Below are 25,575 nucleotides of genomic sequence, written 5' to 3'. Positions count from 1 at the left end.
TTTTTCTCGAGGGTTTTTTTTTTTTTTGGCTTCTTTGTTGTCTTGTTGTTCTTGACGTCAGTAACATTCCGTTAATGTCATAATGTTCAAACAATGCATACCTACAGCAATACATCGCCCTCGATAACATCGAACGCATTCGATAAGTCCATGAACTTTCATTGAATTCTTCTTTGCTGGCCAAAGAATTATTTACTCTTTTATTAGATAATGGAACTATGTTATAATCCTTAGAGTGGACCTTTCTACGGCTAAAGTGGTCGAGGTTGAGCAAACTGCTACTCTATAAGAGAGTTGCAAACTATTTCCATAACTAATCTCTTGTAAGATCTTTGAAAAGAGATTTAGGGGGGATTGGAAAATGGACATGGTATCGGATTAATCCGGAAACAGATTGCTCACTTGCTCTGAATTTATCAACTTTACAAATATATCAATTGATTGTTCGTTTTCTTCTTTTTTTTTTTAGAAAACCCATTTTAAATCGACCGATCTGATAGCATTATTGAAGTTCGTTGAAATTGCTCTTTGTGTTCAGAAATGAGGGAAAGTATTTATAAAGTATAACAAGAATGATTGAACTTGTTCGTTTAAAGCCTGATACTCCCACATTTGGACCATACCTTCCATCAATTCGACTAGCCACATCTTCACAGACAAATTTTAACATGACCGGAATTCCCCTTTCAAGCATAAATGTAGATTAATTCACTGCAATTCTCTGTCAGAAAATACTTTATTGTTTCACCACTCCTGAGCAAGCAATTGAATCGTTTAATTACTGTGCAGTCATTTATTGTCGAATTCAATTTTCCAAGCTTTTGCCGTTGTTGAAGAAAATAGTCCATTCAGATTTTTTTTTTCGGTTGGCAAGAGTTATCAATCACAAGCAATCGTTTCAATACATTAACACCTTGCGGTTGGCTGCAACGCTTTAATACGAAGCATTCACCTTTAAACAGTCGACTCGGGTCAGCTATAATGAATTAGGTGTGATCGAAATTTATCAAGCACCTCCCTGAAACAAAGAATAGTTACAACGCTCCACTTGTTCCAAGATGACTTACCACTTCGGGCTCACTTTGCATTTCTAAACTTCGAGCCTCTTTCCCACTCTTCTCATAATATAGCATCTCCTGTAAACCGTATGCAAGGCAAAACGAAAACAGCAACAGCAATTTTGCAATACGGGTAGCATTTCCAAATAGTCGCCGCGCTCAATCGCCTCTCCTTTTCATTAAATCGTGTTCTACGACAAACTCATTTCCTTGAAGCCAGGGATCACACGCTCGGGTCGGCGTGAAAGTAGAACGCCAGAAAGTTATTATGCTCATATACCATGGTAGTCGCGTTGATCCTTGGGTTCAGGAACTCTGGCTCTGATGGCATGCTGAAGACATCAGAAGATGATATGATGATTGGATCGGGTCATTTCAATTAACCTTTGACACCCATTACCTCCCTGCTCTTGTTTTCTTTTTTTTTTAATCAAAGGCGGAATAATAATATGTTTGCTAATTACGCCAGAATAACGATTACTTTAGTTAAAAATTATCTGCACTTCCTTCGACAACAACGTTGTTGGATAGAGTCGTCAAAATAGGTGACGAAGAACGTCTTTGCTGCATGTGTGTGTGTGATTATGATTACTATCATTATTATTATTATTATCATTATTATTATTATTATTATTATTATTATTATTATTATTATTATTATTATTATTATTATTATTATTATTATCATCATCATCATCATTATCATCATCATCATCATTATCAACATCATCATCATTATTGTTGTTGCTGCTGCTGCTGTTGTTTTTCAGACATACACAATGCATGTATTGCCATTGATTCCGTGTAAATTGGTCTTCTGCACTGGAGTAGGAATTCTATCACAGCAGAGTGATTAAACAGTGGACAGGTCATACTAATGTGCTCGTAGTCGTTTACTTTGTCTAATGGTTAAAGGATATTCAAGAGACTTTATAAGTAAAATCCTGACAATTTCAGAGCTTCAAAAATACCCCCCCCCCCCAAAAAAAAAAAAAAAAAAAAAAAATCACACATGATGAAAATCTCGAAAGAAATAAATTAAAGAACAGGCCTGTAAGGTTGGAAGGTAATAGGAAATGTTTCGTCCTGGTGGAATTCTAGGGCAAAAGTATGATTGCCTGTCCATGTATCCTACCAGCTTTCCGTGAAAGTCGAGGCTTCGTTTTCGAAAGCAAGGCACACCGTAATTGTCCCTTAGGGTCTATGCCACATCATGGCATCCTATGACTTTCTACTGTTACGAACATATTTCCTACTTTTCGTACAATGTGCCTGGTAATAAAACGGAGGACGCAAAAGCTAAACATACTGGCGTTCCTCAATCAACGTAAAATCTTACCCAAACAAACCGAGATATAGGCTGCTTGAAGAAGAACTTTGATGAACAAAAGCAGAAGAAGAATAATTTCAGCAAAATCTTTGATATGTTTCTGTCTGTAATAAAGATAAAAAAAAAAAAGAAATCATACGCTTTACATCAAACTATGATATTACTGGTGTGCTGCTTTAGCAATGTTCTTTACTTTTTCGTTTATACAAACCATGGGGGGGGGGGTACCAATGGGATATACGGATATAATTACGTTGGAAGTGTTTCGCACAATTTGCGTTTGTGATTAGCTCCTGTTCACATTTTCTTGAATATCCGAAAACTTAGTATTTTTCCTATTTTTTGGCACAAATTTTCACTGATCAGTTTGCTTAGAATAATGTTTGTGCGTGTGTGTGTGCGCGTGTGTCCACGTGTGTGTAATCAAAGTCAAACGTGAATACGAATTGCTTAGAGAGTGGTCCTACGATAAGAGAATAGGTCATGTTTGCCTTATGGTCAAAAATATCACAGCACTAATCACATTCAGAGGTGATTATGCCTTCGGAACGCTTGTCTCGATACAATTAGGCATCACTTCTTCTTCGGTATCCATACCTGGAAGAGGCTGATTTTAACGTTAATTCCCAACTTTGCTGTAGATCAACAAAAGAAAACATCTTTTTTTTCCATTGGGACCTCTCCGAGATTTTCTTCGCTGCCACTGGTCCTAATTACAAACTGACGTCTAATTCTTAGAGGCATGTGCAATCACCATTGCAACACTTTAAATAAGTCCACAGAATACACAAGTTTGGGATAATAGCTCGAGAAATGATTGCACAAAATATATTTGTTCTGGGTAGTACGTGCGTTAGCGTCAGATAAAATAGGTGCCTGCACGACCGCATAGCTGATGTGCATGCTAGTGTGACGAGTTGTCTAATAATGTATATATCACAGTCATACATAGATGGGAAAGATATTACGACATCATGATTAAGAAGAAATAGTTTGCCCCCTGGGCTGGTGCTATGCTTATCAGATACTGCTTTGTCAGGTATGATTTAAACTCAGATCAAATATTTGCATATTTTTTCTTTCCTGAGTTAGGGTTGCAATAACCTTCTCCACTCAAATTAGTAATCCCGCACCATAGACATTCAATATCTATAGACATTCCAGCTATGTGATCCATCAAAAGCATTTTATAGGACGAGGATGCGTTGGACGCTTTAGCAATGCTCGGGGAATCATTAAGGGTCATTTAAAGGGAATCAGGACTAATTGATGTTCACATTTTGTGAGGGGGCGCCTTAGCCGAATAGCCTTCCGCCCTCAGAAGCCATGCGCTGATTCCATTCCTCTCAGTCGTCGTCGCGCTAAAAATTCACAGTCTCCATGGTGATGAGATCCTTCTTGTTCCCAAAAAGAAATAAACAGAGAGAGAGAGGGGGGGGGGGAGGTATGGGTGGATGGAAGGGAGAGAAGTGTTCCCATAATATTTTCTCTCGGGGGTCGTTGTAATTGAACAATTATCAGAGCAATTCAATCTCGTACCCTGTACCCGGAGAAGTCCCGGCTGCGTCAATATGATGCAAGGAGGTACTAGCCTATTACCTCCTTGATTGATGCATTCCCGGGTCCATTTTAGAGCAAACCGCCCGAATACCTATGATACGAAGCATCGAGTTCACACAATCTGTAGCCCCCTTATCCACATGCCCAATGCAGTGGTGTGAAAACGGAGAATGGGTATTAAATCAGCCTGTCATTATCAAAGATCACTGCGTTATTTTGTTTATATATTTCGAGTGATTTTATAAACATCTCTTACCCATTTGTCCCAATATCACCTCCCCCCCCCCCCCATGCCTCCTCTCTTCTCTCTCCCTCTATTACAGTACTCTCTTCGGCATATCCGAATACACACGTGACCGTGATAAAATTTAATAATCCGTGTGGACATGAGATGTAATCCATGAGAAATCGGTCAATATTCTTCCTATGATGTCCCCCCCCCCTTCCATCCACGTTGTCATAACACGTGCGGGTCAATCTTCCCTACCCCGTGAGTCCATCCACTCCTCTCTGTCCACGAAAATTCCAAAGAGAAACCGTACGAGTTTGAAAATAGAATACAGATATTATTTCCGAGAAGTATTATGTTAGCCTTTGCAAGAGCTTTGCTCCTTGCGTTTTTCAAACCTAATAAAGTTATATGTTTTTATTATGTGTTGCTACGCTGTGTCTTCACTTTCAACATAAAGGTCGTTATCCTTTCTACTTAGTGTCAAAAGGACACATGGTAGCTCCTCTCCTCTTCATCCGTCACAGAAAGTGAGCGGCTGTCACGGTTTATATCTTCTCACTTCCTCGATACAAGTGAATTGCTTTAAGAATCTGCTGACTTCAGAACAGTATAACGAAGAATATGTTATAACTTTGATATTACATACTGCATTTCTGGACAAACTGTCCGAGTGCGTGTATAATTTAAAGAACTAATAGGCCCAGCAGGAGCGGCAATAGCACTGGTAGACGAAGTTTAATTAGTCATTTCAGCACTTTGGATAAGACCTACGAGTTTTTATCGGTAGACATTTATTTTTCAGTTTCCATCCTCATCTAAATCATCGCTAAAGATAGACATGAAAAATAGCCGATACCCCAATTATTATCATATGCGTATATAGAAACATGTAAGACTTGCCATAATTACATAAAAGAAGTAGAAGTAGTAGTAGTAGTAGTAGTAGTAGTAGTAGTAGTAGTAGTAGTAGTAGTAGTAGTGTTGTTGTTGTTGTTGTTGTTGTTGTTGTTGTTGTTGTTGTTGTTGTTGTTGTTGTTGTTGTTGTTGTTGTTGTAGAATTAGAAGTAGTAGTTGGTTCCGTAGAGTTAATAACAGTATATATCAATGCTGCTACTGCTCCACGCAGCATGTAAACACCCCAAGGAATAGTAGTAAAAGCAACGGTTGTAATGGCTGTAATAGTAGTAAGGAGATGTTGCATGGTAAACATGGTGATTTTTTTTTTTTTTGCATCCGAATCATCGTGCATCCTTCTCATCGGCATCCTCCTGAGCAGCAATCAACTTGCGGATTTGACCTTTTGCCCTCACAGAATATCAAGAGGTTCCTGTCTGCCATGATGAGTCGAATTTTGGGGGCACATGCAGGAGCGATATGACACAATCCCGCATCCTGCGTTTTGTAACGCTTTCAGGCATGTACTTTGAGTTAGAGAATGATTAAATCGGAAGCCAGATATCTAGGGAAGATGAACGCTCAAAAAAAAAAAACGTTCCAGTTACTATTCGAAAGGGAATTATCGCTCAGAGGAGATAGCTGGCTTCGGCACAGGTCTCACACAGCGCTGACGCAGTTTCACCGGTGAAAATAAATCGGGAACGTAAAAAGTCAGGCGCTATGACAAGCTCAAAATCCACACACACACACACACACACACACACACACACACACACACACACACACACACACACACACACACACACACACACACACAAATCGTAGACTAGGATTCTCTGTAATAGACCAAATTATGTAATTTGGGTCGACCGACTCAATTTTTAAGTTTGTCTTACCTGAGAGAGTAACCTTTTTCTCTACCTGCTGCCAAATTTGGCGGCTGGAAGAAAAAGCGAAATCGAGATATTAGATATTATTGCTGTCACTGGAACATGGAGCACATTTTCATTGAAACTTCTGCCAAGCATGCCTAATAGGTACCCTAATCTTTGAATTCTCTTTTCTCCCTTTTCTGTAAGACTGCATTTCCTTACTCTCTTACTTTTTGAATGGGTTAGGATGATCCAATTCTAACAAGTTATACGTCATTTTATAGCTTACACCTTACTTTTTAAACTATGCAGAAAAAGGGAATTCATTCGGCCTACTTTTTGTAGGTTTTTAAGCTGGGCAGTAACATATCATGCATTTGGTTTTGTTTATCTATTTTTTATTGCTTGTCCACATTAGTCTCTTTTTTGGAGGATATACCATGAGGTTCCAATCTGCTCGTCGTCTGTAATAGACGGACATTTCTTAAAATTTGCGTCTTTTCTGCATCCCTACCACTGATGCTCTTTTCCTGCTTGTGCATGATTATGTTTAGCAAGTGCTACTATAGCATAAGATAAGAACAGAACTTAGACAATCCCGTGACAGACAAAAAAAAAAGTCCACTGATCATTCACAGATTAAACTACAGGAAGGAAAAAGGGAGTCACCAAATTCGCTTTCAGTATTTTTCATTTTATTTCATGTAGCAGTATCCCTGGGGAACTAAAGAAGCTTACATGACTGGCAACTTTTCAGAGGAGCATCGATTTTATGAAGTTCTATATGAACCGTAAGAGCTTGCAGTCAAAGACGCAGCTAAGAAATCACAGTCATAACTGGCTTTAAAGCTCACAAGGGCACAATAAAAAAAAAAAATGAGGAGAGAATGTTGGCGAAGCACGATCTTTCCCACAACGTCTCTTCTTCTGAACTCTTCAGAAGACGGCATCAATGGAAATTGGCGCTCCAGTCCACATAGATGCTATTCAAACGTCACCTGCTTAATCGGCCAATGAGCGGAGCTAATAACGACAAGCTGGCAAACACGGCCGATGGTAAAGTTGTCAAGGTGGAGGCAAACAGTGGCCTGACATCTCTACGTCACAATGGGCCGAGTTGCAGTCCATTGAGAAGTACACGTTCCGGTAATGATGTTCATCAGCTTACTGCGTCATGTCTATGATCAGCATGCAGGCCGCGCCCGGTTAGTTTGCTCAGACAGTTTAAGTTTCCTGCAGATTTGGTTACCATGGTAGATCTGTTCTCTTTCTAGTTCTTTTTCTCTGTATTGACGAATCTCTCTCTCTCTCTCTCTCTCTCTCTCTCTCTCTCTCTCTCTCTCTCTCTAAATGTTACAATGTAATATAATACAATATAATATGATGAAATATAATATAATAAGATTATGATATATTTGTGTATCACACTTTACAAAATGCACTTTTGATGTTCCGCTTTAATACTGACTTATTACCCTCTTCATTTATTGATATGTTCCAGCTGAACTCAGAAATCCATTCTTATCCTACAAGGCAAGCAATGGATGTACACTTGAGTAACCCTAAAACACTCCTAGCACACAAATCAGTAAGACATACTGGCCCAGATATCTGGAATAGACTTCCACTTGAATTACGTAACATTAAGTCTATTCATTCATTTAAAAAAGCAGTAAAGAAAATGTTGATTTCACAGTACCGGCATTGACCGGTGATACCTTCTGTAGAAACACTTGATGACTCATTCTTTGTTCATTGTTGTATCTATTATGTTTCTTTCTCCCCGAGTCTCTGCACGTGCGGATGCACCTGCAGTATACTGTCCTCCTCTGATCCACTGGGATTCATTCCTTCTCTGTTGTTCATTATTCATGTTATGTCGGGCAAATCATGGTTCACTATAACGTCATGCCCTGAAAGGGCACGTAGAAATTTATGCTGTGTATGTAGATGATTGCTTTTTGTCTTCTTCTCTTTTTCTCTCTTTCTCATTCAATGTAACTTTTACAAGACAAAAGCAACACTTGTTATGTGAATACATCACTGTAACTTATTAGTATAAATACAGTATGTGCATGTATGTATGTGTCTAAGTATAGAGGTATGTCGAGTTGATCTGGCGAGACTAGTATCCGGAGGTTTTTATCATCTCCTCCCCTTCCTTTCTTCTTCTTCTCTCTCTCTCTCTCTCTCTCCCTCTCCCTAACCCTTATTCCACGAGCATCATGTTGGACCCTCTTGTTTTTCTTCACTATAATGTTATTTGTTATCGGTTGCCAAACAGTCAAGCGTTGTGCTTATTATTGGCAATCGTTCTGTATGCAAATTATTAACACGTTACTCATGTAATTATACTACAGATGTATTGCATAATTGATGAAAATGATGAAAATTGTATAAAGTATACTATCGGTATTTTGTACTTTGTTAATGAAATTGCAGAAAGTTGATGTATTTGAAAAAAAAAATGGCATACAGAGAATAAATAAATCAAATCAAATCAAATCAAATCAAATCAAACAATGCATATATGTAGATATATAAATATACATACATATATATATTCATTCATTTATCTATCTTTTTATCTATTTATTCTATTTATACACAATAATCATCTCATCTATCTTTTATATTCTATCGATCTCTCACCCTCGTCCCCACATTGAAAATTACATTGTACCTCTATACTCTATTAATCCACATCGATCGCTTCAGCATGAAAGATCGTCACTGTTAACACATGTACAATTAGTTCTAATGTCTGACTCCCGGTCTATTATCTTCCCATCTTGTTTTGCATATGTGTTTGTGTGTGTGTGTGTGTGTGTGTGTGTGTGTGTGTGTGTGTGTGTGTCTATGTGCTTGTGGTGTATAATTCTATGTATGTATGAGTGTGTGTGGGTGTTGTAATGTACAGTTATACTGCACATCACACAGGGCTTCAGCAAAAATCATTCATCAAGATTGGAACAATAGAAAACGCACCAGGTAATGTGATATTAATACACAACTCCTGGTGAAAAGTTATTAGACAGTGGAAAATTTAGGCAAAATAAGAGCCTGGTCACGTGCTAGCTCTCGACCTATCATTGATAAGAATACCTATCAACATTTCATGATGATTTATAATTTTGTTTGTACAAATATTCATTTTGTCTGGCTTTCATGTTGTCAACATAGCACAATACATTCACCTTGGTATCTTTATAAATCTTCTTTCCGTCAGAAGGACCTGCAATACTCCATTATATGCGTCTGTGCACAGCAAGGACTCTAAGGCACTCGAAACCGTCCCAGCCTCTTCTCAACTTTCAAAGAGAATCCATATTCATGGCGGCGTACAACCTGTATTTTGTCCATTACCCTGTAACAGAAGCTTGATGGTTATGCTTCATAATGATTTCGTTTTTATTAGAAATGTTCTTTTTTCATCAGAATGACCATGAAAAAAAAAATCTCATTTATACCACTAGCATGGGACGACGGTGCATACAAGAAATCAAAGGAAACTTTGAGAGCATTTCCAGGGGGAAGAACAGGTACCATAATGCTTCTGGGGCAAAGGAAATCTAAAGCTTTTTAAGATAAGGACCTGAATCATCTTGTTACATTAGCTTAACCGGGGAGAAAATGAAATACGAGAGAGAGTGTGTGTATACACGCGTCTACATGATGGTGTATAATACTTATATGCGCTCGTATCCGTGTGTGAGTGTATCCAGTAGTGAGGTCTTCTGAAAAAATGGTAGATGGATGGATGCCTTGTGGAATAAGGAGTGTCTCTTGGCGTCAAGTAGATCGTTTATGAACATTGCGTCATCGTGCGCCAGGTGCATCAGAAACCACAAAACCCAGGCTTTTTGCCAAACCATTATTTGAATTTGTCGTGGCAAACTGCCGAATAGGAGTGAACGAACATTCGTCATTGTACAACACCCATCATGGTGTCCTCGTGAAGTCCTGCTACCCACAAGAATGACCAGGGTCAATTTGAAAGATGGTTTGAGGTTTGGGTCAAGAGGAGACGACGACGGGCCTGAAAAGACACCGACTTTCTCCATGTCTCTGTTTGATAAAGTGACGAAACCTTCAGTTAAAGGGAAGATGGCTCCACAATGTTACTAATCTTCAGGAGATATACAATCCTTTGAAGTTTGCTCTTTCTCATTTTTCAGTTGCAGTCAGTCTCAACGAAAGCTATGGGAAAGGACATCGTGCATTCAGTTCAGTTCAGCTTGTATGAGATTCGGTTGCGAGAAAGGCAGAACTGAAATAGAACTCTGGCTCCTCCGAATAATCAAATAGTTTCGAAGCACCGAAATTGTATCTCTAGATAACATTCTAGTCTTGAATCATTGATTTATGATTTCCTTTTCTGTTACTAAGTGTTGATATAGACTATAGTTTAAAGAAAAAAAAAAGAATTAGATAAAAGAGTGCCTTGATTATTATTGTTGTATATCTTAAAGGGCCGGGACATTACTAAGTGCGTGTATGTGTTCGTGCGTTTTTGTGAGCTGTGATGGGTGTTATGTTGGTTTGCGTGTGTTTTCCGACTTTTGCGATTTATATGTGTGTATACGATTGTACGTACCTGGGAGAGTTGTGTGTGTGTGTGTGTGTGTGTGTGTGTGTTTTGTTTGTTTGCTTGTTTGTTTGTTTGTTTGTTTGTTTGTTTGTTTGTTTGTTTGAACTTAAATAATGATTTATTTTCCTAATTTTGTGACGTGTAGTGTAGTTAAAACAGTTTCTACATTCCAGTACTTTTCTAATGTCAAAAAGGATGTCTATTTTGGTTACGCTGATATGGTAAAATGAATCAGCATAAAAACAAGGACGACATATTTAGGACATTGCATTGAAAAAAAAAATAATATCAACATGATAAAGGCAAGGGAAAACGCATAAATTTATCTATTTCAATGCTAAAAAAAGAAAGATGATTCATTTTGTGTACATCTTTTGCACACTAACTAAAAATACTTACAAAACTTTGGTTAATTTCGTCTTTGAATTCAAGAAATATCTTTTTCCCAGATTAAGTCAACAAAATGATCATTGGTTCCTCGATTTGAAGTAAGTTCAGTCTGGACAATGATGACTTTAGTAACAAAATGTATAATAATTTCACAGGACAAACAGGTGTCAAGCATCTCTCAAAGTCTTAATCATTTAAACATTTACAGAGAGTCTCTAATTTTTCTTCTTCTTCTTCTTCTTCTTCTTCTTCTTCTTCTTCTTCTCCTCCTCCTCCTCATTTTCTTCCTCCTCTTTCTCTTCCCCTTTCTCCTCCCTACTCCTTCTTCTACGTTTAGCCTCCTTTACCGAATTGTGAAGTGGTTTGTGGGGAGCACGGATACCCAGCCTCTTCATCGGCAGGAGAACCAGACCCCTTTGGAAAGATGCAATCCCAGGCATGGAGTAAGATTTGAAAGATGCGTTCCGAAGATGAACATGATGATGATGATGATAGTAAGAGAGATGGAGAGAGAGATTTCTTTGTCTTCTGTTTGACTATTCGTGGGGGATATTCACAAAGGGAGGATATAATTTCGATTGTAAGACATTGGCACTTGATAGGTAGCATTATATCTTCATCTTCTTCTGTTGGTCAATGGTTCATATACAAAACACTTGTTTGACAGGTATATGGCAAACGTCTTAAGTAGAAGTGATTAGTAGTGGGAAGAGAGATTTGCTGCGATAATGACACAATTTCCCGGTGAAATTAGCAGATACCATCGGTTAATATGGTAACAATAACCGCTGATGTAACTTATCTGAGTTTTTTTTTTTTCCCACGGTATGAAAGCGCTTGCCATTCGAGGTACAAATATTACTGTTGACAAGACAAGAACGCCCCTTAGCGAGCTTTAAAGGTCGTATATTGTCGTGTTTTGGTCTTTTTAAGGTCACCCGCTGCATACTCAACATGTTATTGTTGTTGGGTTTTGGTTGTTGTTGTTTGTTTGTTTTTTTTTGTTTTTGAGGGGGGAGGTGGTCTTACTCGAATTTACAAATTTAATTTTGTACAATACTATACGTGTGTAATTATACGGACAAATGCTACCGGCGCAGTTATTTCTGCGAAGATATTTTTTTTTTTTTAATTGAAATCACTCTTCTACACTCATCAATTAAATTAAAGAAATTAAACATATAATTTTTTATGAGATGTAGTTTTATGCACTACATAATACTAGTATAACATGGTTGTCATAGCTACAATTATCATTTCCTTGCGAAACCATATGAGATAACTGTTTAGTAATGATGACGATGTTACAGAAAAAGGTTAGTTAGTTAGTAACCATGGTAACGCTGAAATAAATGTATATTGCAGTCATCAGTTTTCTTTAATTACTCTTATCTCACTCCCTCTTTAGGAGTAAGAAAGAGAGTTACAGATAGCAAGAAGGCCTGAGAAACAGACATAGGAAGCTAGATATGTAAATAAAAACCCATAATATAGACTAACAAAGATACAGACAGATACTCAGGCAGACTGATGAAATCTTACATCGAAATAACCCAAATAAGATGTCGTCGAATGGATTCTCCTTTTCTTCTTCTCTCAAAATATTCCAATTTGCTTCACGAAACTTGTTATGAGTCTTATTAAACGACATAATAAGAGCAAACCGAATAGAGCGAGAGAAAAAAAAAAGAAGGAAGGAGAGAGACGCTCAGTCAGAAGGAGAGAAAATGCCAGAGATAGAGTGAAAAAACAAATAGGCATTAAGGGAGAAGTAATGCATAAGATATGAAGCAGGTAACTATGAATTTTGATCGAATTTTTGCTCACCTGCAACAAACCTGCTGGGAGATATAATCCTCTTTTGCAATCCTTTTCAATCTCCTGTAATTTCTTTTCTGGATGATTTTTTTTTTTTTTTTTTTTTTTGTATGGGAATGGAAAGTGTCAGAATATTGCACTCGAACTTCCCTGGAAGGTTGACCTATTAAAATGAAAACATACGTTTGACGTTTTGGCGTTCAAACAGCCTTATGATTTTCTATTTTTACCCCGATGTGGCTGCGAGATTTCTCTCTGCAATGAAATAAATCTCAAGTGACGGTGTTACTAGCCTATATGATTCCACAACGTCTGGTGAGAACGTATTCTATGTATTAGAAAATGCTACATTGCATCACTGAGTCCAGCTCTCGTGGAAAATAGAGCGTTATTGATTGGTTTCGAAATGGGCAACTTAAACGTCAGGTTACACTACAAGCTCAGTCTCCTCTCGAGTGCTCCAATTATATTTGATTCAATTCTAACTATGCTTTAATATAGGTATTGCACTGTATAAGAAAATAAACTAGGCAAGAGGTTTAATTCTCCCTTCGCGATAGATTCCCCCCTCATTTTCCGTCTTCGATATGGACAGAATGAGAGGACAATTAGTCTGTATGGTCAGACCTTGTTTGCGTTCGATTCCAATGTTGTTAGCACGTATATCGAGAGGTAGGCCTACTCTCAGTGATAGACTACAGGCGCCCAAGAGATGGGGAAGCGACTAAGGGGGCTCATGAAAGATCTCTCGCAGGACTAAGTCCACAGGGAAGCAAAGAGCTGAGACAGAATCAGAACGAAGGACCAGTACAGAAAGACAAAACAGACAGATGCAGAGTTATAAACAAATACCGATGTTGAAAAAAAAAAGGTTATCTGCCGCTTATTGGCTCGGTGAATCTACTTCTTTCCTTCACACGACTTCCACCCCTCCCCCCCCCCCCCCGTGAGACACTGATTGGATGGCAAACTCCAAATTCAAGTGTCAAGGCCGACATCAACCTTTCAATACGCTCTTCCTGTTTCCTATATCCTCATAAAGTTGCAAAGGGTAAAACATTATCCCTTGTTTATTTGCACCTGTCTGTCTGTTTTTGTCGTAGACCATCCTCCAGTAATTTTACACTCAGTGATGACTGCTTCCTAAACCTCATTGCAGTGAAAGAGGTCTCAGTCTGTTTAATTCATTTGAAAAATAGTGCTGAGAGCGGCACATAATATTCTTCTTCTTAGAATGTATCGTATTTTTTTAAGACGATAGGAATTACTGTTCCGTATCATTTTGCCTTGACAAACATTTCGGAAAATCTCACAAATAAATTTGTACAAAGGGTGACAATTGAGTACAAAAAGTTGTCATGGCAAAATAATTTCTGTGTTCGCAGCCTACTTGCGGCCTTTCATGGATCTACAATGAAGTGGTTTCTGTATCTGATAAGTCTGGTGCTCTCACGAGGCGTAACATTTTCGTAAGCACAATTGACAGCAAAACGACAAAACTTTGGTCGACTTCCGGAATGTAGACAAAAATAGTTCTTCGAAACATCATACCTGTCACGGATAAACATCAACTTATAATCATGTTGAAGTAAGAAACAAAATCTCCTTGTCCGATTTTAAGGTTTAAAAAACACCCAATCGAAGGGAAGCTGTGAGTTTTCGCAGATACCCTTTTCGATTGTATGTAAACCTTTTTGTTTTCTTCTTTTCTGCTGTGTTGTAACTAAATCCATCGACAGCAAAGAACTTCACGCCCTGAATAAATACATGTTTGTCGATGGTTGCTTCTTGCACCATTCTGGCATTATCTTTCAAAAAACGACAGTAGAAAGATACTGTTGAAATCGCAAGTGGGTGTGCCCAAGTGGCCGAAAAAGGGGGAGTGAAGATGATATCGAAGGCAAGAAAGGAGCTTGTTTTGTTGGATTGGGGATTTTTTTTTTTCTACCGATCAGTGTTTTATTGTGACGTAAACGTCCGCGAATGCTCGTAGAGGGCGATGTGTCAAAAAGAAATAGCGCGCAACCGATTTAAAACAAACAAAACAAAACAAAATGAAATAAAAAACAACCGCACACACACGACATTGCTCAGTCTGTTCCATTACCTTTGGACCAATTGCAAATTCCGTACAGTCCTTGACCTCCAATTAAGCTAGCTAGCAACGCTCGTGATGCAGTTTGTAACACTACCTACTGGTCTACACCACAAAATGACTGAGTGTAGCTCTTGTCATGCTTGTAGAAAGCAAAAATAAAGTAAGGTTGTCTGATAATATTATCAACAGGTACACTACGCAGAGTCTACAACATCCAAAGGTATTACTTGGTGTTTACGGGGGGCACGATATTGCTAAACCTTCTTACACGGGTCAGGCGCAGGGGACGCAAAGGTTCTGCTTATGATGGATAGACATATCGCAATCGGCGTTCATCTTGATTTCCTTCGGGCAAATAAGGCCAAGGTTTGAACGCGGTACCACGTCATCCGCATACGATCTCAACTCAATATCGAGTCTTGCTACGAGACCACGTGATAAAAGGAATAAAAAACAACGCATGACTTCGATTACATTCACCTTCTCAACACTCAACCATGGGGAATCTTTGCATTACTGCTGTTTTAAAAACTTAGGAAACGAAGTCTTCGTTAAGCCGTGAATTTAGTCTGAAACCAGCCTAAGAAAGAAAACGCACTCTCTCTGTGATCTGCCTTTGATAAAGCTAGCTTTACGGCAGGCATTATTCTTCTCTCCTCCTATATAAGCCTTTTGTCCTTGCTTGTGGCGATTGAAATATGGTAATTGAAGATTCTCATACATATATTTTTCTTCTCTGTCTTCATATTGTGATGGTCTTTGTAACCTGGGTCTCTCCCTTTCGGCCCAATGTCCTTCTACCTTGATAGGAATATGCGAAGTAGGTGGATGTAAATTACGACTTGATCAAGAATGGATTCGGTGAAGAGGGACAGATGTCTAGTTATTTGATAAGTCTGCCAGACGACGCAGACCTACATGCACTTGCTTGTACTCATGCATGTATGAATGATAAAACATGTATAGCAGAGTACTTGGGGGGGGGGGGAAACACATGTAAGCACCACACTCCCCATTGAGAAGCCACCAGCATGAGTGTGACAACTGAAATCACTTTGAGAATCAGCTGTGAACACATTATCCTAACTGTGAGTATGACATGTACAGGTGCAAGAAATTAGTTGACTGCACTCTACACTACAACCTCGAGACGGCAGTACACTAGTATTATGCAGGACTGTAGGCAAAATAAATAGATGGAAGTTTATATGTATGCATGTGTATATCTTCCTACCAATCTACATAATAATCTATATAATATAAATATGTATAGATTGGTAGAAAGATACATACATACATACATACTTACATACATACATACATATTATATGCATACATAGATGGATAGATGAATATATAGATAAGCAGTGACAAATTAAATCCCTGTCTAAATCAGATGTGAATACATTATTCTGGGCGTGCATATGATATCTACAGGTGCAAGAAATTTGTCATCTATACTTTAACACTCGGCGGCGGCAGCATCATGTAGGCCTAGTCAAAATGAGTACGAGTAGATAGAAAGACAGAGAAAGAGAGATAGCTAGTAAAATATAGACACTATTATGAAACTTCTGTATTACAATATGTAACACAATGGTTGAAATCATGCAAAATGTTACAGTCATGTTGATATTGACCGTCACAATAAAACATGACAAACGTATTCAAACAGAGGAAACTGTCGCATCCGTCCATTAAATTAAAGGGAAACAGCCTTGGAGAAAGTCAGAATTCTGTGGGAAAAGTGCTCTAACCCTCAGCACGATTATAAACAGACAACGAGGAAAGGCCTCTACGAATTACATCCATTTACATGCTAGGCGTTAGTTGATGCGCCTCTCTAAAACGGTGACATTTATCATCCCCGGCCGGCAGGAGTCCTATATAGTGGACGGTTCAGTGAGGGATCAACTCGTTTGCGTGGTTATGATCTAAGATGGGCCCCCGTCTCATTTTTGAGGCAATGTTTATTTCGAAAGGACTGCGACAAATGAGTGACGACAGGAGTGAAAAAGTAGCGATAGTAAAGGATGAAAGCGAATGGTCGTTCAAGGAGCTGAAGTGGAAATTTGTGCTCGCACCAACGGCGACTCGGATGAGTGACAATGCGTCGTAGACGTCATCGCCCGACAATGTTTGCTCACTTCTCTTGTTTCAAAAACAATAGGATGATGGTGTCTGATAATAAAAGGACGTGTCAACATGGGTTGTTCCCTTTCACAAAATATTAAAAATATTAATGGACGGTTTACCCCCTGGGTCAGAGCATTATTCGACACACAAAGCGTGGTATTTCCAATGTGAATTTGACACCATTTCGAGAATTTGTTATCCGTGACTCTGGTCAAGACTATTATTCTTTCAAATTTCAAAGGAGTGCAGCAAATAATGTTCATAAAAGTTATGAAATATAATTTTCCAGTTGATTCACAAACTGAGAACGTGTTAGCAAGAGGTTATTAAGCAGAGCGGTGAAGATATGGGATATGAGTTTTCTTCAATTTGTCTCCCTCTGTGCAAATTCAATTTGTAAGATCGCAACTCCTGTTCTACGTTTTTTCCCAACAAGTTTGCTAAAGTGTAGATCAACAGTTGGGATCTTACAAATTTCATTTGTACAGAGAGAGAGAAAAATTGAAGAAATCTAAATAATGTTCTTCAGAACGTGTTCAGGTATCGCAATTTGAAAGAAAATTCTAAATTCATTTTATCATCCCGACGTTATTTGTCATTTTACATAATACGTAGAAAGGATGTGTGATCCGAATTTGAGCTATCTAAAGGCTAAAATTACAGCTTCGCCCTCCCCTACCCTCCCCTTCTTCAAAATGATAATGGCGACGAATACTTGACCCCGTAGTGTCGCAAAACATAATTTTAGGTCTATCGCTACATTATACCGAGTGAAGTAAAAGGTTCAGAGCAACTACTGCAAAATTTATTTACTCGGCATCTTGACAGATTGTATACTGGTTGATCACAAGCAGATAATGAGGCACTACAAAAGAATCGACTGATGCTCCCTAAGGGATGCAATATAAATTCACTGAACCCTGCTATAACTATCTCTTGTTACGCCACGTATTCTTCGAATTTCCCAACCTGTCAATCTTCGTATTGCTCGACTATTCTAAGCCTGATATACTGATGATATTTATATTCGGGATCTCAATTGTGTTATTGACCCTAATGTGACAAGGAACGTGGGTGTTTGCCAATTATCAATGCAGGAGCTTCACTTGCATTATATCGTGCCAGTCAGTTCCCTTATGTATATAAACCCTACGGTGCGCTACTGATAAAGTCTACGTAAAACTAACTTTCTCCGACAATTCACGCAGGCTGTCTTTCACACATGCTGCAAATGTGACAGGTTTCCCAATACACTGTAATGGTTACTTGCACAAAAGGTTTATGTTACGTGGTAACTTATTCATGGGCGCCTAAATGAGTTTGCTGAGATAAAGCTTTATTTGGTGAAGACAAACGTTCGACAAAATGTTGGGCACGGGTTTCAGAATGAGAGATGATAGTGAACATTGCGGTTAGAAATATTTGTATTTCATGCTGTAATTGACACATGCATCATGTATCTGATCATAGGAGTAATTTTTGATAGCATAATTTTAGGAGGAAAACTTGTGGAGTTAGTTTCATCCTGGCGAGAAAGTGGACAAATATTTAGCATATTGAGTCGTTTTTTTTTCCTGACACTCTTCTAGAATGGCTGAAAATGAGCTTGCCACTGTCAGTATAATCTCTAGAGCTCTGTTGTGACCATGTGACCGTGACGTCACTCGTAAGAAATACGTCCCGGTACTACTTCCTTCCTCTTTTATATTCACCTTCGAACATGCCGCAAACCTTTCGTGTTTTTTGTCCAAACTACTATTCATAACAAATGACATGTGGTACCATGCAAGTCGTTAATCATCCCTCCCTTTCCTGCCACTTTGCAAAGGCAAGGATGATAAAAGGATATTGGGAGAAATGAATAGCGGCAGGTTTACATCATTGAAAGCCCTTTCAATTATCAAAATACCTTCGCCTGGAGATGATTAATGCCATTACGATTGCCGGTATGACGCTGTACCCATTCATGTGGAAAAAGCTATTTCTCTGTCGCTTTTATTTTCACCTTTACAGCTGTTTACATGTTCTGTTTTCTCTTCCACCTGAAATATTCTTTTCGTGGCCTTGATATGACACTTTCTGCCTTCCAGAATGTTCTGCTTATCTACTGGTCATAAATCAAGTATTGTTAGCTTCTAGGATGCCTTTTTTTTTTTTTTTACAGTGAACATATTTCAATATTTTCATATTTCTCCCCACTTCATACGGTTGCAGCATGTTCATTGGTAGTGACGTATATATAATCCGTCTGCAAACCTACCCAAATGTTCAGTCCTACTTTGGTTTCAGAGGACACCAAACATTCACTTAAACACCTTTATACTTTGATCAATCAATCTATAATCCTAAGGAAGGCTACGTCCTGTCTGTTTATGTCAGCATGTTCCTGTAAATTGTTTATCTGCTCCTCATGATACAAATTATCCAACAAAAATCATATAGTACATCTCATGTTTATTCTTATCCCTCATCCAACACACACACACACACACACACACACACACACACACACACACACACTCACATCTTCACTTTGTCGACGTCTTAGTACCACAAACTCTCATATCTCTACATCAACATTAATCAGTGTTCGGCATTGGCCCTGTTTAGCCAATATGAAGTTCCAATAATCCCCTCTTGCAACGCCCACACCCACGTGCACTTGGCGGAGGAGTGACAAATCTCATTTCTGTCGAGTAGACATATCAGATTGGAGCTCGTTTTCTCTTCTCTCTCTCTCTCCTTCTTCTCCCCAACCCTCTTCCAGTCCTCCAGTATCTGACAAGTCAGTGATCTTGCGATATTGACTTTATATCCCCAACAAGCAAAAGTCGGTAACAAACTTCTAATTATCGCTATGGCGAGAGGAGCCTTATGCGAGATATTGGTTAATACATCATCGCTTCAGACCAACACAAAGACAAGTCAGTTCGACAGGTGCATTATAATAATAAACCCGATTTTGAAGTATAGATCTCCTTTAAGGGTTAACATGTTTTACGTTTAAACTGCAAGCGATATCATTATGCAGTCAGAGTGATCGAGGAAAGATTGAGGAGTGAGATTGTAACCAAGACACCATCTTCAGAATCATCATCTTCACCCGTTGCTGTAATCGACAATTCCACGCAGTGACCAATTTCAGGTTCTGTTTTGTCTTTCTTTCCTATAGTTGTAGATGTTAACTCCAAACTAGTCCGTGTCACTACTCAGCATGTGTTTATAGTGGCCGTCATTGGGAAATACTTTGCGACAGTGAAAAAAAAAAGAAACCCACACATGCATTTAATCACCAGTGATCTGGTTCACTTCGATTAGAATTTTATGGAGTAATGTCGCTGACTTTGAATTCTCACGCATGCTTGTTCACGGTTATTCAAATAGTGCCCTTGGACACTTGTATGCACAAGAAAATGCATGGTATCAGAGTCAAGTAAGTCGGTGTAAATTGTACTTCTATCGGAGTAAAGCTGACTTGACGGGATATACCATGTCATGACAGAAGTGCTGGCAATCATGAACGTTTTACAAACTGACTATTGACTTACACTCCCGTTTACAAAGGACAGCCTCTTCATCGTTAACATTGTTCTCTATGAACCAGAGGGCCCAGTCATCACTTTTATCCCCAGCATCACCCGGTACCAATTTATTCGTATATACATTGAATAATGAAGCGTGACATGTAGACGGGTAGACCATCTTGCTAAAGGATCACGTATGAATGATGGGTGAAAATGAATTCGAACTGAAGGATTACTATTTTCCAATTTTTCGACAGAAATATATACATATCACTTTCTTTGGTAACAGAAAATAAGGTTAGGAAAACATCGTAAAAATGAAAAAAGTGGATACAATGATTGTGGAACCTCATAGTAATTATATATTGTCATAAAAACTGAAGTGATGAAAGTGACGTAAACAATACGCAAAGCACGTAAAGTGGAGAGACCCACTGAAAAAAAAAAAACGAAGTTTGTAGAATGTGGGCCCCAACAGAAAAGAACGTCATTAGAAAGCACAAAAAATAAAGATGTTTGGGCGTCTATAGGCACTGTACCAATCCCCCCCCCCCCAAAAAAAAAAAAGACAGAGAGAGAGAGGGGGGGGGGGGAGAGGGAGAGAGAGAGAGAGTGAGTGAGAGGAGGAGTAAAAACAAAGAAGAAAAGAGGAAGAGAGGGTTTGCTCCATTGAAGTACGAGAAGAATAAAAAGAAGTGAGAACGACCCTGTAAATTGGAAGGACTTTATGCAGAGTTTTTCACCAAGAATTAAACAATTGGCAAATAAAAATGGGTCAGATATTATCAAATAAGGTACAAAAAGAAATTTTCACATTGTGTTTGAACTTTTACTTTCAATCAAAAGAAAAAAAGGTGATTCAACACAAGGATGTTATTCAAATATCATACCATATTACTCTTTCTCCATGCATGTTGATTAACACAGGCAATCACAAATACATCCTATATCACATAAAATTGTATTAAATCGTCAAGAGGGCTCAAATTTCTGGAATACGACTGACATATCTAGATGACTTTTTTGTTACTGTTTTATTCCAAGTGATGGAGACGGGATTACAAAGAAATATGTGGCAAGGAGAAATCGTCGCCAGGGAATTATCATTAAAGCAAAACTACACATTCCCTATGAAGATTTTATTTCTTGTTCGTTTGTTCGTTTGTCTTCTAACATTGTCTAATGCCTCACTTTTTTTAAACCCGTGTAAAACCCTATTCATAAATAAAAGCACAATCTTACAAAGAAGTCGAGTGAACTTAAAAGCTGACCTAAAAAAAAAAAAAAGTACTTGACAGTCCCCTCACTCCAATTGCGGAAGTACGTCACACGTAAAACGCCAAACAAAAGACCCATCATGTGCCAAAAAGGAGAGGCAAAATGCGCAAGGATTATTTCATAAGCTCCCTGTTTTCTCTCGCCTGGAGAGGGAATACGACACACAGCGAACGAACGAAGATGCGCAGATACGTCGAATGTTACGTGTCTTCTAAGTGTATCAAGAGAGCCTCCCAAATCTCGCTGGAAAGCAATGGAAAAGGGGTAGAAGAAGAAACTATGAAATGTCATCCAATGCCAGAGAGAAAAGACACGCTCTTCGACGCAAGTGTCTAAAACTCTTACCCCGGCCTTTCCTTTCACGGTGGGAGTGGGACAAACACAAGCTTGAGGCATCGCGATCCCGCGCTGCTCTATCTTATCGCTCACTCGCCAGCTTGCCGGGATGGTGTAAAGGATAGCTATCCAGCTTGACAATATCTCTCCTCCAAATTTACTTAACTGCTTTAAACTTTGTTTGTGTTTCGTTCTTTTTTTTTTCTCTCTCCATCCATTATTTTTCATTCTCTGCAAAAAATTTCCGCCTATACGTCAAGAGCCGACTCTCAAAAGAGGAACGAAATTTTGGGAGCAAGAAATACATAAGAGATATGCCCGTTTCATATTCCCCTATCGACTTTCCGTCATCAGTCCTGCGAATGAATAGGTAAAACTTATATTCCCACTGTTGCTTCGCGTACCTGTGTAACAGTACCTTTCTTTCTCTTCCCTCACAGATCAAGTGTTGATAACGTGTTGTTTTTGTTGTTGTTGTTGTTGTTGTTTTGCTCTTTTTTCTTTGTATACAGGAAATGTAAGCAGGTTGAAACTGAAGTTTAATCAATTGAGTCATCACGTGGATACTAACTCTCACACGAACTTTGCCAGCTGGTTGGTGTAATGGAATGCTGACAATGAATACTCAGCATTGATTTGTTTGTTGTTGTTGTTGCTGTTGTTGCTGTTTTCAGGCATGCTTTATTCAGCGAGAGAGCATGCCTGTAAAGTTAAAAAAGTTAAGATTCTTGTATATTGTCTTGTAGCTGTCGAATCTGAATCAAAATGCGTCACTTATCTTGAGTAGATATTAAAACATTCGAGATTCAGTAGTTAACCTTTATGAAATGTATTGACCCCTTCCCCCCCCCCCCCAAAAAAAAAAAAGAGTAATGAATAGCGTAAATGAGATCCACGAACATTGAAAGCAAGACAGTCTCGGAAAAACAATTAGATTTCTGCACACTGCTAAGAATTTTCACCTGAAAGCAGATAAATATATTGTGAGTACTTTCAAAGGAACGGGGCGATTATATTCCATTTTCACGACGTGGATTACCCTAGCGTCCATGCAAATCATGTAAAATAATGGTAGGGAAACATTGCTGTCTTTACAAAGATAATTGACAAGTTTGCATTGAATGTTCATCTTATTTGCAAGTGAAGGAAAAATAAAATCTCTCCTAAAATATACAATGTGCACACATTGCATATTGTGTTGGTATCACCTTTAATCATGTGTTTACTGATTATTCGTATGCAAAGCTTTTGCGGGTACACCTCGGTAAATGTCGGCATTCTCTGTTTATTCTTCATAAAAGAAATCAACATTACTGTGCATAACCGAAGGTGTCAGAGAAGTAAAAACCATTACTAAAATAACATTGAATTGCATTTTTGCCACTAAACAGACACCGCGTTCTAGGACAAAAGAAAAAAGGGTTAAAACTTTCATGACGTGCACTTGTTTGAACAGATGACCTCGTTCAACAAGACTTTGTTTGATAATTAATGGACGCTATGAGGCAGTAATGCAATTGAGCCTTACGATTTAAATAACTTGCCCCGCAGCCGTCGTCAAATGGCAAAGTCGAGAAGTTAACGGTGATATCAATGAGGGAGCAATTTGTGAGATGAAATTCGATGAGGTGCGAAGAAAAATGTATGAATGCATTTTTTTTTGGCAAAGAAATATCACGCCAGTGGGAATGCGGCCCAATTTGGCAACGAAGTTAAGAAGTAAGGAATCAACGTCCGAGTCCTTCCTATCAGCTTTATGCCACATTGGTATTGCTTAATGAGATGAATCAGCCCATTCCTTCCGAGGGCAATTTCGTGCAGAAATTAAAGTCCCATCATCAAATTGGCTACTCTGAATTTCACTGTGCATACCACATTTGGAGAAACATTAGATAATGTGTTTACATTCATCGAAGCAGTGAGAAATCAATGAAAATATCTGAAAATTTGCCGTTTTGTGACAAAACATTAAATTTTATCGCCTTCAATGTTATATTGCCTATTTAGATATCGGTTAGCGATTCAGATGCTATTGAAGATTTTGCTTCAATGATATAAGACCGAGATAGGAATCGGAAGAAAGAGAAGTTTTATTATGTGCCTTAGTGAGCATAGACAATGATTTAAAAGCAATGTAAGCATTAAGCGACACTTTGTAGTCTCTTGGACTCTCCATTCAGCTTGCTGGCAGATATATCTAAATAAAAATGATAGTACTTAAAGATCAACCAACGATGCACAATGGCACGCGGACTCGCTAAAATCCGTTTGCTATTTCCCAAGAACTTCTTCTTTAATCACAACGCAAGACTTACAAGGTTCGCTATTGAAGCGCCTGTGAGAAACCAAGAAAAAGAGGAAAAGACTGATCCGGTAAGTAGGCGGCTGAAAGATTAACTGTAGACACTTTCATTCCTGATCAAATTTCAAGTATGGAAACTATTTTTTTTCCCTCCCGGCACCCCCTGGATGATGGACAAGTCAAAAATGTAAAATTCATGAAAGAAATAGTACAGGACTTACACAGATCAAATACTAATACATCTATGAATAATCATCCTCTCTCGAAAAAAAAAGTTCCCAAAATATATTTAAAAAAAAAATATTATCTCATACTTTTCATCAGCCCTTCCACTAAACAGACTCGTACTTAAGTAAAACAGACTTCAACTCACCTGTGGAATGCTGAAAAAGGCGGCGAACACGTAGGACATGATGATCATAATCTTGGCCTTCCGAGGTCGCTGGGTCTTGGCCAGGGGGTAGAAGACGGCCATGCAGTGGTCAAGACTTATATCCACAGTGAGAAAAGACGAGAGGAAGAGACCAAAGCTGGAGAAGAACTTGACCAGCTTACAGAGGAAGTCACCACCGTACCACTGGATGACCGCGTACCAGATGGCGTGCGGGAGCATGTGGGTGTACGTGACGAGGAGATCGGAGATGGCTAGATGCAGCACCAGCAGCGTTACCGTCGACTTTCGACGACGTCGGAGACGACAGGTGATGACGACGGTGGCGACGTTGCCTATGGTCGAGACGACGATCATGACGCACAGGGCCAAAACTTTGCCGAGGCTGAGGCCATCGACCGTCGGAATGAAGTGCATTAAAGAGTCGTTCATCGAGGGAGACGTGGACCATCCCTCTCCGCTCTCAGTTCTCTCCGGGTGCGACGTCGACAAGGAGGCGTCGAAAACGTTTGCCATAATGTCCAACAGTAAGGGGTGAAAGTCCCTACAGCAGGAGTTGAAGATGCAGCTAGTATCCTGGATATAAAGTGCATATAGCTGTGGTATGGTAGATAAAACCAAAGACGTCAGCTTAATGTCCCTATATTATATAAAGGGAACTGATTTCCGCGAAAAACAAGGAACGGCCCAAACGTTGTTAAAGGTACTTACGCGTTCACTTTGGACGCCGGGAAAATTATTCTGTGTTTGGAAACCGCGAGG

The 25,575-nt window shown here is 38.9% G+C and overlaps 1 protein-coding gene across 1 annotated transcript in view; it reads right to left on the bottom strand.

Annotated features, from left to right (window-relative positions):
* Positions 1–25,329, bottom strand: part of LOC140231130 (gonadotropin-releasing hormone receptor-like) — a 42,164-nt gene extending 16,835 nt beyond the window's left edge. Inside the window, exon 1 of the mRNA XM_072311282.1 lies at positions 24,796–25,329. Coding sequence (XP_072167383.1) covers positions 24,796–25,329 — 534 coding nt within the window. The remainder of the gene's footprint in view (positions 1–24,795) is intronic.
* Positions 25,330–25,575: the final 246 nt, after the last annotated feature.

The sequence above is a fragment of the Diadema setosum genome, chromosome 7 (assembly GCF_964275005.1).
Source record: "Diadema setosum chromosome 7, eeDiaSeto1, whole genome shotgun sequence".
NCBI lineage: Eukaryota > Metazoa > Echinodermata > Echinoidea > Diadematoida > Diadematidae > Diadema > Diadema setosum.
This window is presented reverse-complemented; position numbering and strand designations above follow the sequence as displayed.